This window comes from Uloborus diversus, chromosome 4, assembly GCF_026930045.1.
Source record: "Uloborus diversus isolate 005 chromosome 4, Udiv.v.3.1, whole genome shotgun sequence".
Classification (NCBI taxonomy): Eukaryota; Metazoa; Arthropoda; class Arachnida; order Araneae; family Uloboridae; genus Uloborus; species Uloborus diversus.
Window position 1 is genome coordinate 71,931,871 of NC_072734.1, and position 19,016 is coordinate 71,950,886.

A 19,016-nucleotide genomic window follows, 5' to 3' on the forward strand; every position below is an offset into this window, starting at 1 on the left:
TAATCTTTTTTTTTTTTCACATATTAAAGGACGCTTACATTAAAATTTCAAACTTTCTTTTCCAGAAAGTAATAGTTAATTTTCAAAAATTCATAACTTTTTGCACATTTAATGTTATTTTCAATATTACACATTGATATAAACGTCCAATTCTGTTTCTGGAAGTTTAAGTCTACTTCCATTGTGCAAACGATCAAATATGGCGACAAAATGAAAAATTTAAAATAATAAGTAGATTTTTGGATTTGTAGTATAAAAGTAGTAATAAATAATTAATAATCCTTAAAAAACTACAATAAAAGCAAAATAGTCCGTATTTAGCATATAAGAGTCTAAATCAATTAAAACAAAAAAAAAATGTTATGAAGATTAAATTTTGCATTTTTCCAGAAAATAATTACAAATTATCCGGAAAAAAAAGGGCACAATTTGTGTTGTTTTCAATAGTTTGCACTGCAATTAACATCCAATGCCGTTTTCAGGAACTTAGGCACTTGAAAAAGTCTTGTATACTTCCATCTTGGGAATGACCAAATATGGCGGCTCTGCCCAAAAATAATAAATAACTTTTTTTTAATTTGTTGCATGAAGCAATTAAAAAATAATAAATCTTCATGATAATACAATTCATTGAAAAGTTTTCATCACATTTGCGTCCTAAGCAGTGAGGATAAGATTAAGTTTTAAGAACAAAATTTTTCATTTCTCAAGAAAATTATTCCAAGTAATAATAGAAAAACAATTTGCAGGCCATTTTTTGTTGTTTCCATCAGTTTTCAATCAAAGAAAACATCCAATACTGCTTTGTTTTAAGAAACTTAGGCATTTTTGATTGTATCTACTTCCATCTTGTGAATGACCAAAGATGGCGACTACATTTCACACGTAGCTGAAATGATTTTCCGATCAAAAAAAAAAAAAAAAAACGATTTTCCCCGATCGACCCTCCCATCTACAGGTTGTGCTTCCGAAGCAGTAAATTGTCTTCTCTCCTGTTGAGTTTGTGCATAATTGCTGTTCACCTGATTTTTTTTTTCCCTTGGGAACTACTGAGAGCCAAAAATGGCGGCTGCTGAAGATTTTTTGGGTCGCCAATTTTTTTCATTGCTTTAAAATTGTTACAATTTTTTTTTAAATACATCGATAAAAAAGAAGATTAGGTCTTATAAAACGAAATTCCCTGGGAAAAAATTGGGAAAAGAAAAATTTTGGGGTCACATTTGGAAAATTCCTTGACATTTTTGACTAAGTCATTTCCCCTGATAATTCCAAGTTTTCCCGGAGCGTACGAACCCTGAACCGAACAGAATGTTGTGGCAACCCATCTAAAATTTTAGGCAGTAGAAAGAAATGCGTTCCACTCACTGACTCCATGCAAGAAAATCTTCGCTTTTTTGGCGCATTTTTCGTTGTGAAAAAAAAAAACGTTCATTTTTTCGATTGCAGTTTTTAAGTGCCAGCGTCGGTTTAGATAAAAATTTACAATTTTTTTCGTGAAATCACAATAAAAACGAAGACTAGATCTCATAGTACTTAATTCCTTGGGAAAAAAATGGAAAATAAATTTTTGGAGGACAACATTTGAAAACTCCCTGACTTTTCAATGACATTTTTGACAGTGTCATTTTCCCTGACAATTCCCGGTTTTCCCGGAATTCCCGGAGCGTACGAACCCTGTTTAAACAATTCAAGCAAAGCATGTAAATTAATCTTTCATCAAAAACATTATCTTCAGCATATATTATTCCACTTGAAACCTGAATAGATAGTTTTATGAAAGTTTTACCTTTTTAAATTTTAGCATAGCTCCTTTACATTAAATTTTTCAGACCCCATTCCAACAAAATAAAAGCAAGAAAGCTTTAACAATGAAAGTACTTTAGAATGCAATTACACTTGTAAACAAGGCAGGGGTCTGAAAAGGATTTTTCACAGGGTCCGTTTTTTGTGAAAAATCAAATAATTTTGCAAAAAAAAATTGTTAAAATGAAATTTTAGAATTTAGAGATGGTACAAATTGCATCAATTAAACTTAAATTTGAGTGTTTTCCTCTCCTATGTCGAGAATGCCATTCTGGAGTGTTTTTCTAGTATTTGGCGGGGGGGGGGGGGGGGGGGGGGCTGCATCACTCTCTCAAGTATCAATATTTATCTACCATTCTACATTATGTTAAATTATACTAGAAATATTTCTGTACAGTATTTAAAATAATTGTAACAAAAAAAAAAAAAACAGACAAAGGTTCAGCATTTAATTTTTTGACCCAAAACACTCCTAAAAAGCAGAATTTCGTTTAAAACTTATAAATTTCGTGATTTTAACAAAAATAAACAGATATTTTATTTCTTTACCTCTTAACAAAGCATAATAAACATCAAAAATTCGAAAAATCGGATTTCCATAGCGGATGCAAAGAGATCGCAACTCTCAAAGTGAAGGCATCAAAAGTATAAAAACGGCAAGTAAAAGAAATATTTTGGATAAAGAATCTTATGATAAGCATTTCATTAATATCTGTGGACACAGTTGAAGCAAAAAAAAAAAAAATAATAATAATAATAAAAAATAAATAAATAAAATTAAACCATCGATTCAGCATTTTAATTTTTGACTCATAAAAGAAAATGGAATTTTGCTTTAAAAACTTGAAATGAGAATTCTAACAAAAATAAAGAGACTTTTCATTTATTTGCATCCTAATAAAGCGAAGTTAGCTCAGAAAAAGAACAAAATATAACTCTCATATCGGATGTTAAAAGACTGCATTTTTCAAAATGTAGGTGTCTAGAAAAAAAAAGGTAATTAAAAGAGTTTAAGTTAATCATCCTTGTTAGCATTGAAAAATCAAACCCATATAATTTTCTCCCAAAATAACAGTTAAACATCGCACCTGCACCATAAAAACGCAAATATTGACAAGCTGGTAAAATGATGAGAATATTTTCTAATCAAGTCATTATAAAGGTTCAATGCCAGACGCTAAGTGGTGAAAATTTTGAAGTTGGTAACCCTTTCTGAAGTGATCATATTTTTTCTCCGCCCTTAATATCCCTTTGCAGTTCTATGTCCATTTCGCAGATATATATTATTATTATTATTGTTTATTAAATCATGAGTGGGAGAAAAGTGCTTACCAACGCCTTTTCAGAAAAGTTTACAACAACACTGCTGCTAATTAGCTGTGATAAAAGAAACAAACTAAATTGTTTAAGACCAAACTTATTTTCAACTGTTAATTTCTTTCCAAGAAACTAAACAACAAGCATTATATTTATTTTGCAGTAGCAATTATTTATCGCTTGCAAAAGCATCGCAAGAGTGACGATTTTTTTTTTTTTTTTTTTTTGCAAAATTAGCAGATTTTGTATAAGCTGATCCCTCTAATTTGACTTCAAAAAAGGTTCCAAAAATTATTGGTTTTATACACAGAAATATGCGTTATTTTGTTTTCAGATTTGCTCTTTCAATAAACAATTTGTGAAAGATCCGATCTTGTTTATCAGAATTTTGTGAAGGGTCCGTTTTTGTTGATCGGGATTTTGTGAAAGGTCCGTTTTGGTTGATTGGGATTTTGTGAAAGGTCCGTTTTGGTTGATCGGATTTTTGTGAAGGGTCCGTTGACGAACCCAAAGATCCTCTGGCCAGAACCCTGCAAGGTTTCTGTTCCTCAGTAAGTGGTGACTTTTATATTTTAGGGGGTGTTGAAAAAGAATATGACAATAAAAATATTCAATCACCCACAGATTTTTGAAAAATACAAAATCCGTAAAATTTCAATCTAATGACATTTATTCCACACATGTACAATATTTTTCATTTACCATTTTATAGGAAAAAATTAAAGCTTAAATTTAATCTATATATATAAAAATCTCGTGTCACGATGTTTGTTTGGGGTAAACTCCGAAACTACTCAACCGATTTTTCTGAAATTTCATATCTATGTGTCATTTGGTCTAACTTAAAAGATAGGATAGTTTTTATAATTTTTTATTGCAAATTTCATATTAATTATGCAATAATAGTGTGAGTTAATTGTTTAGTTCTAAAAACTCTTAATAGATGGCGGTGTAAGTTAAATAATTGTTATTACTCAAACATCGTATAACTTACTGCTAAAAACACCATGATAAAAACTCAGAAATGTTATTTAGAATTTCCATATAACGTTTCCGGATATTAGCACATTCAACTTTAAAGTTGCCTATTAGATATTCATAACAAACAAAACGCAATGTGTAACATTAAAGAAAAAAAAACATAGAATGGCTGTAGTGTTGAAAAAGCGTGAAAATAAAATTTGGGATAAGTGTACTATGGCTCATGAGTAAAAGAATTCATTCGAAGCACATCATAGGATTGTGCAAGATTTGAACGGCAACGATCAACTTTTAGGCGAAATTGTCTGAATACTGTCTGGGGACTTCCGGCAGACATTACCAGTTATTCCGTTGAAATCAACGCATATATAAAACAATCGTTTTTATAGCGTATTGTCGAGATAATGCGATTGGCCATGAACATGCGAGTATAAACGAAAAATAATCTAATCGCACAATTTTTTTCTAAGCAATTGTTGGGTATTGGCAACGGTAAAATTGAACTGTATCAAAATATACAGTACAACAAATAGCCAGACAATTTCTACACTACCGTTGAGACGAAAAGTGAACTAATTGAGAGTCTATTCCCAAATAAATTAATTTTTTTAAAATCATATTTGCCTCTGTAATCGCGCTGGTTTTGTAGCAGTTTTATTTTCGGCAAACATTCCCGAACAGACAGGAATATTTGTGGATCGTCAATTGTCAACTGTCAAATACATATCCCGATGCATGTCGCAAATTGTATTTATTGGTCGCACAAAGTCATTGGGAGTTGACACTTTCTAATGTAGGTTTGACATAAGGAGAAACAGTATTCGTCAACTGTTTAAAACAATTTTGACGACATACTATACAACACAATCCTCATTTTTTAAGGAGAAACTATATAACTTTCACGTTTGAAGACGTATTTCATAAAGTTTAACAAACACACAAATGTCCAAATCCAGATTTTACACCAGAGATGAATATGAAGCTTTAGTTTTAACTGAAGGTTTTTGCGTTTCAATTTCAAATTTGACACATATTTATTATGTTATGCCGTCACTTGATAGTTGGGCCATTGACTTAGTTAACACTGGTTTGCAACGTATAACAACAGAGCAATGACGCTCTCTTAGCTACAATTATTGCGAATAATGAACCATTACTGACGGCTGGAAAAAAAGCTCCCCATTGATGCTGAACAAGCCTATACAGTTGTCGATGAAAGCAAAGCAGTAAACATTCCAACTGAATTTTTAAATTCCCTGGATACACCAGGAATGCGACTACACAATTTCCGGTTTAAAATTGGCTCAACAATTTATTCTTTTTCGCGATTTAAACCCACCTAAATTACTCAACGGCACACGTTTCTTTATCAAAAGTCAACAATTTTGAGCGGAAAGTTTAAAGGAGAAATGTTTGTGTTGCCACGTTATCCATTAATAGCGTCATAATTTTTAAACACATTCGAAAGGCTTCAATTTTTGATTCGTTTAGCTTTTGCAAAGTCCACAAATAGATCTCAAGAACAAACTATGTCTTCTTTCGGTTTGGACTTGAAACATAAATATTTCTCTCATGGGCAACCATATATAGCCTTCTCACAAGTGGAAAGTTATCATACTTTTCGTATTAGCAAAAGACTGGTTAAGCAAGAACATTGTGTACAACTTAGTACTTAGACAGTTTTCACTTTTCAAATAATAGAAACAATAGTTAGAAGTCAATGTTATCTACTTCATTGAAATTTTTTTATTTTTATATGTTTTTAATTTAATTAGTGTATTTTGTAAAGAAGTTATTGATTACAAACTATAGAGAAAGCTAAGGTGAATAAAATGTAGTGTGGAATCTAAAAGTGTATGGTGGTTTACGCTTAGTTTCTACATTCGGTTATTTTACAATCAGTTTCGATATTTACTATCACTTTCAAGTTATTTTTGCTTTTTTCTTTGGTCGACGTCATACTTACAAAATTTACTAAGCGTAAGTATAGTGCTCTTTCCATAGAAAATTTAGTTAGTACTTACTGAATTCAATAAGTACTTTCTTCACCCTGCACTGTAAAAAAAAAATCCGAAACGTTACTGAGTAAAAATTTTCGATACTTGCTTGCAGTTGTGGCTAAGCTTCGGCTATGTTTGCATTACTGCTTATAGAAGTTCCTTATTAAATCAGAAAGGTGCTAAGCTTTTTTTTTATCCCTTCCTAAGTTTACACTAAAGTTCCAGTAACACGACTAGCTTCAAACGGGAAGATCTTTGAATTTTTCAAGATGCTTCCGAGATAATTTCATGAATTTTATTAACTTTTATCGGAAAACTTTCCGGGATTTGGCATGTCATGTTACTGGCAGAAATTGGCCACATCAGCTGCCCATTATTTTAAAGGAACATTTATGAATCGTTTTTACATTGAATCACGCCCATTATCAATCTCATATGTTTTAAAATCGGCTATATTATTTTAAGTTTTGCTGAAAATATTTATTTCTTTCTATCGAAATAATGAATAAAAGTTTATTTTAATCCGACTTCTTTGCCACAGCAACGCGTGGCTGGGTCAGCTAGTATAAAATATAAAAAATATCTATCGTTGAAAAAGTTGTAGAAGAAAAAAATAACGATACTTGTAAAACATTTCCAAAATTTCATTCTTTATGTAGCTGTAAATGCCTTAACTATGGATGCTCTTTTAAAGTCACTATCACAAATTTCTCTAATAAGATTCCACAGTAATACCAAGCATATTAGGAGTAAACTGTCCTCGATATTGCACTTCAATTGCAGAAATATCCTGGTGAAAGCACTTCCCATGTTCGTCACTCATAGCTCCCATACTTTCAGGGGGAAAATTTAAGTGAGATGCCAAAAAAAACTTTTTAAAGGACATTGAACTTTTCTGTAACTTTTCAAACAAGTCTTTAATTACTTTTTCATATTTAGGATTTCTATTATTTACTAATAATTGTGTCACAACATTTTTAAAATATGCTGATTTTCCTTAATCACTTAAGCTTCCTGCAAAATTTTGATCCTTCATAAGCTTTTCTATTTGTGGGCCAATGAAAATACCCTCCTTAATTTTTGCAGGTGAGTGATGGGAACTAGTCCTGCAAATATCGAAATCTACACCATTTGTTATCCATTGCTTTAACGAAATTCTTCATTAATCCCAACTCTATGTAAGGTGGGAGAATATTTTTTAAAATCAATTAGAGGAACGTCTCGATTTTTTTTTTTTCACCTGCAATTAACTGTTTACACTCTAGCCATTTCTTTTTGATGTAATGTTCATGTTTTGCCCTGCTGTCCCACTTTCAGGGCAGTATTTTGTATAATCGAATTGCAGACCAATGAGAATGGTAATTATTAAAAACTGTACATATGCTCCAATTATGATGTGAGTATTCAATTTCATGAAGCCCCATCCCCCCTGAAATCTCCCTTAAAAACCCTGGTAAAAACCTTTACTACAACATATGCAAAATATTTTTAAGGTTAAGTTTACTCGGTGGTTTTTATAGTCACAATTAACAGTATGTTCAAAGTTTGCAAAATTTTCTTCGAAATTATGAAATTTGAACGATATGCCACTGTTGATTATTGTTTATTATACACCATACACCAGTTATGCAAACTAACTTGGTGCGAGTTTTTGAGCACTAAATTTAGAACTCAAACCAATAATTAATAAATTTTTGTTTAAAGTTTTGAGACAAGCCTAATTGGTTTCTGTGGTACGTCATAATCAGATGATGCAATAGTATGTCATAATAATATTAAAAAAATTAGTTAAAAAGCATCACATTAATGTACTTCCTTTTCATGTCATATTAAAAATAATAGCTACAATAATAAAAGATTTTATGATTCAAATACTTTATGTTTCAAGATAGTGCTAAGTTACAAAAAAAAAAAAAAAAAATGGTTATAACTACTTATAGCAATTTATTTTAAAAGTTTTTTTCTTTTAAATTTCTCAAAGTTTAAACTAAGGAAATCTACCTTTTTCTTCTTTTTTATTTCTGGCACAACTTTTTTTATCATTTCAAATCCAATAACTGCTTTTTCATTCAGTTCATCAAAAAGATTTTCTATGGGAGAAAAAAAGAAGGTTGAACAGAAAGCTAACAAAAAGCTTCTATTAATTAAGGCGATCACAGGAGAAATAAATACCATCAATAACAGCATTCCAGATTTCTTTCATATCATTTCTTTCCTTCACGATTTCCAAAAATTCAAGACATAATGGATGCAAGACTGGTAAGGACACAGTTGTTTGCTAAAAATACAAGAAAATATATAAAGATTAGTTCAAAAGATGTTATTACTTTTAACTAATTGCATGCCTCAGTAATGAATTACTGAGAACTTACTTCAAAACAATTCCAAAATTTCTGAAAACCATAAAGAAAACAGTAAGAAATTATAACAACCATAAATTACACAGAACATTAATTTGTGCATGGAATGCAATACCTTGATTAATCTTTTATGATGTGGAAAATTGTCTGATGAAAATAAATCTTCACCTCCCCAATGCTTCTTCAAATATTTTGAATTGACAGTACCCTGAAAATTAAATTCAAAAAATACTTGTTAAATTGAACAGAGCAATATAAAATATATAGTAGAGCTTTTAAATAAAATGGATCCTTTAAAAAATATTAAATATAATTTGCTTTTCTTCAATAAAAAGTTCTTTCAGATCAAAAATGTCCTTCAGTAGAAAGTCTCAAAACTTAGTACTGTAAAATATCTTGAACCCTCCAGTAGAAATTTTACAATTGTCTCAATTATTCAGTTGGTTCAAGATGGTCAACAAGATTGCGAGCATAACGTGAGTTGTCAATAATCCCAAATTAGAACTCAGAGTTATTTGATGAGATGTTTCTTTAAATCATAACAAAAATTACTCTGGTACACTGATGGTTCTGAAATGAATGACAGCTCAAGGGGCTGGAGCTTTTTTGTCTCAGAGACGATATTGGAATCCTTAACTATAAACAACTTCATCACCATTTGCATGGAAAATAATGACCAAATTAGGAAAAAAAAAGTAGTTATTGATTTAATATTGATCTTTGAATGTGAAGGACAAATATTTAATAATACAGGGTGTTTCAAAATGAATACCTGGGTTTTAACATGTTATAATATTTATTATACCTAACTTACAGCCACAAGTGATATATCAAATGAAAGAGAAACTCAAACAGTTTTGTTTGTTGGCATCAGTGCGCATGCACGTGGAATGTTTCTGCTGCAATCCGCCTTCTTATCTGGATACTTTACAGCTATGGCTCTTCCCTCAACAGACAGAAGATGAACCAGAAAACTTCATCTTTCAGCAAGATGGTGCGCCGCCTCATTGGCATAATGAGGTACACGATTGGCTTAACCTAACTGCACCCGACCGCTGGATTGGCCGTAAGGGGCCTAATGACAGGGCTTGTTTCTCATGGCCTCCATAATCACCCGTCCTAACGCCGTGTGATTTCTATCTTTGGGGGTTTATTAAGGACCGTGTGTATGTGCCTCCACTGCCAGCCGACCTTCCCGAATTAAAGAACAGGATTGGAACAACTGTTGCAGCAATTACTAATGAGACACTCAGGGTTGGCAAGTTTTTGCCGGGGGCAGAAAAAACCATGGAAAAAACAACGGTTTTTAACGCCCGGCAAAAATAGTTTTTTGCCAAAGTGGCAAAAATAGATTGTAATAACAACTTATGGACAGTTTTTTTTCCTTTTATATAAAAGTAAAAGCATGAAAAGATTTTGATAAAATTTTAATTATTTTTATAGTTAAAAAAAATTTAAGGTTTAACTTACTTTTAAAGTTATGGTGCATTTTTATTTCTAAATTTTTAACCATTAACACAAAATTTCACTTTGTAACATCTAAGACAAATAATTAACTTACATTGAAAATGTAATTAGCTTGTTTATTATAGCATTTTTTGCAGAATACTAAATATCTATATAAAGTATACTTAATCTAGATACAACTATAAAATAAAAGAAATAAAAGTAATTAAAAAGCAAAATACACATTTCTTTAGATTGAAATATCACTTAAATCACCATAGTCTATACCATCTTCATCAAAACCTATTTGTTGTTTAAGCATGGCATAGCAATAAACTAGTTTCATGAGAGAAGCAACTAACAAACGGTTTCGTATTTTTGATTGTACAAAAGAAAAATTTGAGAAATATCTCTCTATTGCAGCAGAACTTGCAGGACACATTTGAAGAGTTGCGACTAGTGTGCAGAAATCTTTAGGTACTGTACTGCATGTAAATGCAGTATTTCTTTAGTGAGGAAAAGGTAATATTTTTCTATATTCAAGTAAATATTCTGTTATTAATTAAATAGCTTAAAAATCTTAGTGGGGTAAAAAAAGTGATTAATATATATATATATATATATATATATATATATATATATATATATATATATATATATATAATTAGAATTCAATCTTTTTATTAATTTACTAAGCTTAAGTAAACATTCCTTGTTTTAGCATTGAAGGAATTGGCTCATTCTGAAAAAATTGTTTTAGCAAACATTTAAAATCTTAATTTTTGCAATCCCAACATTTCTTTTTTATTTATTTTTCACCTCATAAATTAGAAGTAACATGGATAGACATAACTAAAATATTAAAGTGCATTATTTATATTATATTGTCACTATTTCTTGATTAACAATATAATGCTACTTTATTTGCAATTAGGTTTTTGCCATTTTTTCCATTTTTGCCAGTTTTTTCCGTTTTTGCCATGGTTTTTTCCACTGTCCCGGCAAAAATACCTTTTTGCCGGCAAAAAATCCAACCCTGGCAGACACTCATCAAAGTTTGGGAAGAACTCACATATTGTCTTGACGTGTGCCGAGTGACGAATGGTGCTCACATTGAACACTTGTAGGCTATTATGTAAAACTGTTTGAGTTTCTCTTTCATTTGATATATCACTTGTAGCTGTAAGTTTGGTGTAATAAATATTATGACATGTAAAAATCCCGCTATTCATTTTGAAACACCCTCTATAATTATTTTTAAATATTATTTCTAACTTTATTGATATTATTCAGAGCATAAAAAAAACCATCTTTAAGCTTTTGAATATCAAATGTGTACATTACTTTAAGAAATTACTAAAACATTTTAGCTAAATATTAGCGGCTTCATTATTTAAAATTATTTGAATGATCAATTTTACTCCATTCCACCTGAGAAAAAATGGGAATAATATCATCATATACAGGATGTTTCTCATAACTGAAGATTATTTCATTTCTGCTCAATGGTTTTAAACACAACTTTTAGAATAAAACTCAATTTCAATTAACATACTAAATAAAACTTAGCACTTCTTTAAATTTGCATGTATTTGTATAGTACACTTTGTACAAGAGTTTAAAGTGAAAACTATTTAAAAGTTAATCTGAATATTTACCATAAAAAATCGGTGGGACAGTAATAAAAGCCATAAGACATCCATTGAGCATTGTTCCCAACCACAGGATAATTTCTGCTTAAGAAGTGGCCACAGGGCTTCTTTAAACTTCTCTGGTGAAAGCTTATTGTTACAGGGGAAAAATTAATTAATAAACTATATATAACACTATAAATACAGTAGAGTTATATCTATACTTGAAGAAAAGGGTTTTATTTAAATTAGTTTCAAATAAATTAATAAACGATTTTTCATACACAAAGGAAATACATTTAAAGAAAAATGAAACGCTTTTTGAAAATATACAATTTAGTATAGTTAACAAAAATTTGACAAATCAGATTTATAGCCTAAGAGGATGCTTTGCAATATATTTCTTGAACGTTATTAAATCTTTAAGGCAATGGTTGCTGCACTGACAATCGGAGCGGGATTCGGCATCCGACCTAGAAACTTGCGCATGCGCAAATCTGACACTTTCAACGGATTGACACACCTCCTTTGCTTCGTGCGGCGGTTCCAACCACTTTTGACCATCGTGCATGCGTGCGTGCTTGGTTCGTGTAAAAATGGCTACCGTCATGGAACGAGGTGCGAGTTCAAATCGTACATTGAATTCGAAAACTGTTTAATAGAGTCCAAAATGAAAAGTTATTCGGATTTTTTCATCGCTGATTGCAGAACTTTGGAAGCAGCTAGAAAGCGCTATCCAAATCGTGTTGCTAATGCTTGTCCCGACCTAGAATACTACTTTGTCAACCTCACGTGTGTCCACGGATGAACAACGACCTCCATAGAATTTCATAAGGTCTATTTAAATCATGTCCGACCCAAAGCAGCGGCACCCGAGGGCATGGGTCGGAGATGGTCGATGTATCGCAGCAAATAATTGAATTATGATTAAAGTATAATTACAGATCGTGTATGCCGTTTTAATATCTATATTATTTCCAGAACTATCATTTCGCTCGGCATATATAACTTAATTTACGTAGTCGGCCATATATTACTCGTCCGACCGCTTAGAATGTCATTGGGAAAGTCTTAATTTGTGTGGTCGGCCATACATAATTCGTCCGACCGCTTAGCATGGTCATTGGGAAAGAATCTTAATTTGTATGGTCGGCCATACATATTTCGTCCGACCGCTTAGCATGGTCATTGGGGAAAGTATCTTAATTTGTGTGATCGGCCATACATAATTTGTCGGACCGCTTAGAATGTCATTGGGAAAGAATCTTAATTTGTGTGGTCGGCCATACATACTTTGTCCGACCGCATAGTATATCATTGGTCGGCTGTTGAAATTAGATCTCGCCCATTGTAACGCCCCTTTGGTCGGGTTCATAAAACAGTCCCGACCCCAAGGCAGTAATTTCTACTCTGTGCATGCGCAGAAGGTGGTCGGTGCTTCATTACATTTCCGGCGGTCGGTGCAGCAACCACTGCCAATCTTTAAATCAGTTCTTTTAACAAAAAACCATCTTCATGCACCAAAGGTTTAGTTTCCAAAATTTTATTTAACTTTGAAATAGTAATTCTTGATATTTAAAAGAGACATTTTTTTTCCATCTAGACAAAATTGTTATTTTTGAAATAAATACCTTTGTTTTGAGAAGTAAGAGGAATATAACCAACCTTTTGTAGCACAAATTTAGATTACTGCGGACACTTATTTCAAGAAACTCCCTTTTCAATGCAAAATAGAGAGTGTAAAGGATGGTGTAAATGTATATATGATGATTTAAAGGATATAAGCTTTTACTAAATGTTTTTACAAATAGAAGCTCACTTATTTTACATTGAAAAAGAGTTTCCTTGAAACCATGAAACATGGATCTGCAGTAATCAGGGTTGGCCGAATTGGACCCAATTGGGTTGGACCCAATGGGTTTTTTTGAAAAAATCCATTTAAAAAAACCCATTATTTAGCCCACTTTTGGGTTTTTTAAAATTTTCTAAGAATTTTTTTTTTTAAATAATTAATTTAAATACTTTCACAATTTAAACTTCTTTCTTATTTGTTCTTTACCGCAGACAATGAACATAAAAAATGAATTTTGAACTTAAATAGTATTTCTTAACTCTTAACGGCATTAAAAAAATACTTCAAAGATTTTAAATAAATGTATTTAACTTTTTTCTTGAACTGGTCAATAAATAACTCAAATTATCTCGACCAAGTCCTGTCACGTCTGATTTTCTCAATATGTGTACAGAGGAAACTAATCTAGTTAAAAGGCTTTCATGTGAATTATTTTCTGCTAACCAACACATCACAAATCTCGAATAAACACAAGGTATATTTTTTAGAAATAAACAGATTTTTCAAACGGTCGACAGAACAGATACAGTATATTCATTATCTTACGAAAAAGTTGAATATTTCTTACTCTGTACACAGAAATAGAAAAACAGGCAGCATAAAATTCAAAGAAATGTCTTGATTATGCTGGAATTCAGTAAAAAGGGATTTAAACTACTTGAGGTACTACAGTAGTTTTGCATAACAAAATAAATACAATAAAGTAAAATGCAAAAAAAAAAAAACGTAGTAATTAAAAACGAACAATAGATTTTATCACTCGAGAAGTAACTTTGCCATAACTGTCGGTAATAATGAAAATTTAAAAACCCGAAAGTTCACCATACTTAGGTTTTTTCGTCTTTCATACTTTTCATCAGAAAATGCTGAATTTTAACTTGTTTTCCAGCTTTTTTTCCCCGAAGACAATTTTTGCACTTTGTCCATATACTTACGCTACAATATGCTACAAGTACCCCACATTTTCCCTAAAAAAAGACAAAAAAACCCACATTTCTTTTTAAAAACCCAACTTCAGTTGGGTTTTTTTGGGTTTTATTTAAAAAAACCCAAAAAAACCCTGGGTCCATGGACTTTTTTTAAAAAAACCCGGGTTTTTGCCAACCCTGGCAGTAATATGGAATTTTAAGCCACAAAACTTATTTTCTTTTACTTGTAATCATTTAAAGTATTCAACTTTAAAACAAAAGTTACTTAATCTATGTAGATAAAAGTCTGACCAGTTACAAAGCCAGAGAAGTGACAAACTTTGAATATGCAAATTCTATGCATGTTTTAATGATATTGGAAGCAAGTAAGAAAAATCATGACAAACTTTTTGATCTGAATTTCAAAAATAATACTTTACTAAACCTGACTGCTGAAACACATCATTCTCACACTTCAGTATGAAAATAATTCTTTGCTTCATTGTAGTTTATTTTCATTATTTTCAAAATGTCTATTTTTAATCTTACAAACAGGTTTTAATATAGCAGTATTCAAAACTCATCACATCATGCTGAACATTCTTCAATTTTCCAAATTTAAATGACAACAGTAAAATGTTAGAAGATAGAACTTTTTACTTTGTTAAATTTAAATAATTCATATACATAGTAAGATAAAAATATAAAGTATTTGCACATGGAACTCAAAACTAAATGAAAGTATAAAAAACAATATACAGTGGGTAGATAAATTTTTGGTAAGATAATGCCTTTTGCTTTTAATCATGTTGTATCCATGAAAGCAAGATATGAACTTTTATTATTAACTCCAAATTTTGAAGGTAACCGATAAACCAGTGTTGAATTTTAATATTAATTAATGATTATCAGACATCACAATACCTGCAGCAAATGTATCTGCAGAGCTATGAATGTATCTGCACACAGGGTGCTTCTGCATTATTCAGCAATTTGATTAAAGATACTCAACATTAATCATTCCAACAGACCCAGATAATATAAAACGAATATGGGAATACCATTTACATATAGCAAGTCTTCTAAATTTGCAGACAGTTCTGATATTTTATAAACAAATTTCCTGATTGAGTAACATCTGTTATTCACCAATTTTGTTGTTCCTTCAGTTAATACTCAAAATGAAGCAAGTACCTATGATTTAAAAAAACTTCGCTGGGGTTGCAGAGTAGTACTACAGTGAAATCTTATTACAATGTACTTCAAGAGACCGCAAATGTTGTTCGTTGTAACGGGAATTTTGTTGTAATGGAATTCAAATAATGTAATGGCAATCATATAGGGACTGAAAATGTAGTTCGTTGAAACGGAAATTTCGTTGTATTGGTGTTCGTTGTAACGGAATTTCACTGTATACTCATATATATTCCTCTGTTTTTGTTCTTGGCAGCAATCGGGCATAGAAGTAACATTTGACAAAAAATATAGGAAATTATAGGAATTTTTCGAAAAAATATAGAAATATCTCCAAGAAAATACATTTTTACAAACAGATAGAAATTTTCCAAACAAAATAGCACAGGTACAAAGTTCGAACTTTAGAGTCCTCGGGGGGGGGGGGGGGGGGACTTGGGTTTGTTCAAATCATGGATTTTTTTTTTTTGGAACTTAACATTTTTATATTACATTCCCTTTTCAATTTCTACAATGTAAAAGGAAACTGCTGAGACATACAAGTGTTAGCCGCATACCAAGAACTTCTAATATCACTCAAAAAAAAAAAAAAAAAAAAAAAAAATCAAACATAAAATTGAAGAAAAAATTCAAGTTACATCCTACTAAATCATTAAAAGAAACGGAAACATGCGCACCCAAGCTTTTTCTAAACTGATGTTTTTAATTTTTTCAAGCCTAATAAATTATCCCCCCTTCCCCTATATGTGTAAGAAGCATCAGTGAAAGATAAGTGCAAATGCGTGAAGCTGCTTGCAATGAATAAAGTTTCAGTAGTGAAACAGAATTAATATTATTTATGTATTAGTAAACTAGGAAAATAAAATCAATTAAAATGCCACTCTAAGCTACAATACAATAAAATTATGTCCATAATTCAAAAGAATTGAAAAATTTACAGATCAAAATAATAATTTACTCATTAAATAATTCTAGAAAAAATATTGCCTTTATTTTTTAATGCTTTATTTAAAATACTTTTCCAGTATTTGTAAAAATTTAAAAATAAATCAATACATACCTAAACAATTCTTTTACAGGGTTTCTAGTCTTCCAGCAGATTAAAAAATTATTTAAAAAAAAACCTAAGTACATGGGCTTAAAAAAAAAACTGGGGTTTTTGCCAACCCAGTTTACATTCTAAAAATATTGTTTTTTTTTTTTTTTTTTTTTGCATTAAATTTTAGATACATAATATCATATAGTCTCTCATACATTTTAAATCGCAAACTGTGATGTGATACTGCTTATTCCCTATGCTGTCTAGATCATTTGTTTCACTTTATCAAACAGAAGAGGGAGTAGAAAACTAGAGATGTATATTTAGAGAAGGATAAAAATTAAAAAAAAAACAGCCTACTTTCGCTATATTGAAGAAGAAAATAAATTGGAATCGGACAAAAATCCTGTCACTTGAGCATTCCTGTAACTTGGAAGCACAATAGACGAGTTTTTTTCACACAATTCAATTACCATAGAAGGAGACATACCTGGGAATACAATGTTTTGGAAACTTCATAGCAAACATTTGAAATGTAGTGTTTTCCAACACTTAAATCAAACAGAGATAGAAAAACAAATGACAGGTGACTATGGTTGATAATTCTTTCGGACCTTATAATAGCTGTAAACGCAAATAGCTGCCCAAAAGTTGCATCTTTTTTTTCCTAAAAAGAGCAATGTGGTTTTAAGTTGTAGAAGAAAAATTAAAAACAAATAAATATAAACTGATCTTAAAAAAAAAAAAAAAAACCTTACCAATTTTCCAGACAAAGGAAGATACTGTTTAATGAAATCTAAAATTTGCTCCACTTCAACAACATCAAACTCTCGTAAAACCTGAAATAGAGAAAATTTATATCAACCAAAAACTTTTTTTACTTCTTTGTAGACAGCCAACTCTCAATAATTTGAATTGATCACTTGGCGGTGTGGTTTGAGAAATTATCAATTAGAGACGTACCGAGTAGCACTTTGGCCGAGTAGCCGAGTACTCGGCCTTTCACTACTCAGCCGAGTACCGAGTTACCGAGTACTCGGCCGAGTTACCAAGTACCAATTATGTTTTAAGAAGAACCACCGACACACATGTGATGAATTTTGAATTTATTGGAATAGTAGTATAGACCTCCTTGCCTATATAATAGTTTTAAAAACTAAATTCCTGCTGAAATTTAACTACGCATTATGTAAAAAATTTTGTTTATGTGAAAAATTTACAAAAAAAATATTTTTTAAATTAAAGATAAATAAATAAAAGGTATGATTAATCAAGTTGGAATTAAAACAAATTATACCAATGTATTATAGTTCTAGTTTACCAAACATTAATAATTCTTAAAAGCAAATAAAACAAATGTGCAGGAACACTACAGACAAGTGTTTCTGCCCCCCCCCCCCCCCCCAAGTTACAAGGAACACCTTTTTCAGTGCATAACACGTGAGCTAAAGAATTTAAAGACATTCAACGAAAAAATCCGAAAATAGTAGTATAGACCTCCTTGTCCATATAATTGTTTTTAAAAGTAAATTCCTACAGAAATTTAACTATGCATCATTTAAAAAATTTTGTTTGTGTCAAAAATTTTACAAAAAAATTATTTTTAAAATTAAAAATAAATAAATAAAAGTTATGATTAATCAAGTTGGAGTTATAACAAATTACAGTAAAATCCCTCTAATGAGGACACTAACAGGACTTTTTTTTATCAGCGGGACAGGGGTTTAATAATGTTATTTGCATTGGAACTGGGGAATTAAACATTGTCCGCATAAGAGGGGTGTCTGTTAGGAGGGGTTTCACTGTATACCAATCAATTATAGTTCTAGTCTGCGAAACATAAATAATTTTTAAAAGCAGATAAAACAAATGTGCAGGAACACTGCAGACGAGTGTTTCTGCCCCCCCCCCCATTACAAGGAACGTCTTTTTCAGTGCATAACATGTCAGCTAATGAATGTTAAGACATTCGACGAAAACATCCGACTGTTGTCGGATGCCTTTAAATCCACGAGCTCCCATTTTGTGCATTGAAAAAGGAATTCCTTGAACGCCAAAACACGTGTCTGCAGTGTTCCTGCACTGTGCTTTTAATGTTGTTTTATTTTCTTTTATTTTTTAAGCAAAGGTATTTTTATATTTTTTTATAACTAATTTTTGTTTGTAGCAAAAATCCATTTTTAATATAAAAATTCCATAGTTTCAAAACTTACCTTTTTTGCATAATTTTTAATAAATAAGTTTTTTTAACTTTGGGGACATTAAAATAAAGATTTATTCCATTGAAGCATAACAAACATCATTATTCTCAAAATTTAAATTTGACTTATAAATTTTATTTGTAAATGATTGCAGAATATAATGCTTGCCCTTTTTTTTTATAAATTTTAGTATCTGTCTTGGACAATATTCAATTTTTTGCAACTACTCGGTATTGGCCGAGTATCTGATCAGAATTTGGCCGAGTACCGAGTAGTTACCGAGT

The 19,016-nt window shown here is 31.0% G+C and overlaps 1 protein-coding gene across 1 annotated transcript in view; it reads right to left on the reverse strand.

The window, feature by feature from the left end:
* Positions 1-19,016, reverse strand: part of LOC129219690 (myb-binding protein 1A-like protein) — a 94,718-nt gene that overhangs the window by 75,112 nt on the left and 590 nt on the right. The window contains exons 3-8 of the mRNA XM_054853970.1: positions 17,290-17,370; positions 17,022-17,198; positions 11,566-11,688; positions 8,577-8,669; positions 8,274-8,379; positions 8,103-8,191 (exon numbers count right to left, since the gene is read on the reverse strand). Of these exons, the coding sequence (XP_054709945.1) occupies positions 8,103-8,191; positions 8,274-8,379; positions 8,577-8,669; positions 11,566-11,688; positions 17,022-17,198; positions 17,290-17,370 (669 nt within the window). The remainder of the gene's footprint in view (positions 1-8,102; positions 8,192-8,273; positions 8,380-8,576; positions 8,670-11,565; positions 11,689-17,021; positions 17,199-17,289; positions 17,371-19,016) is intronic.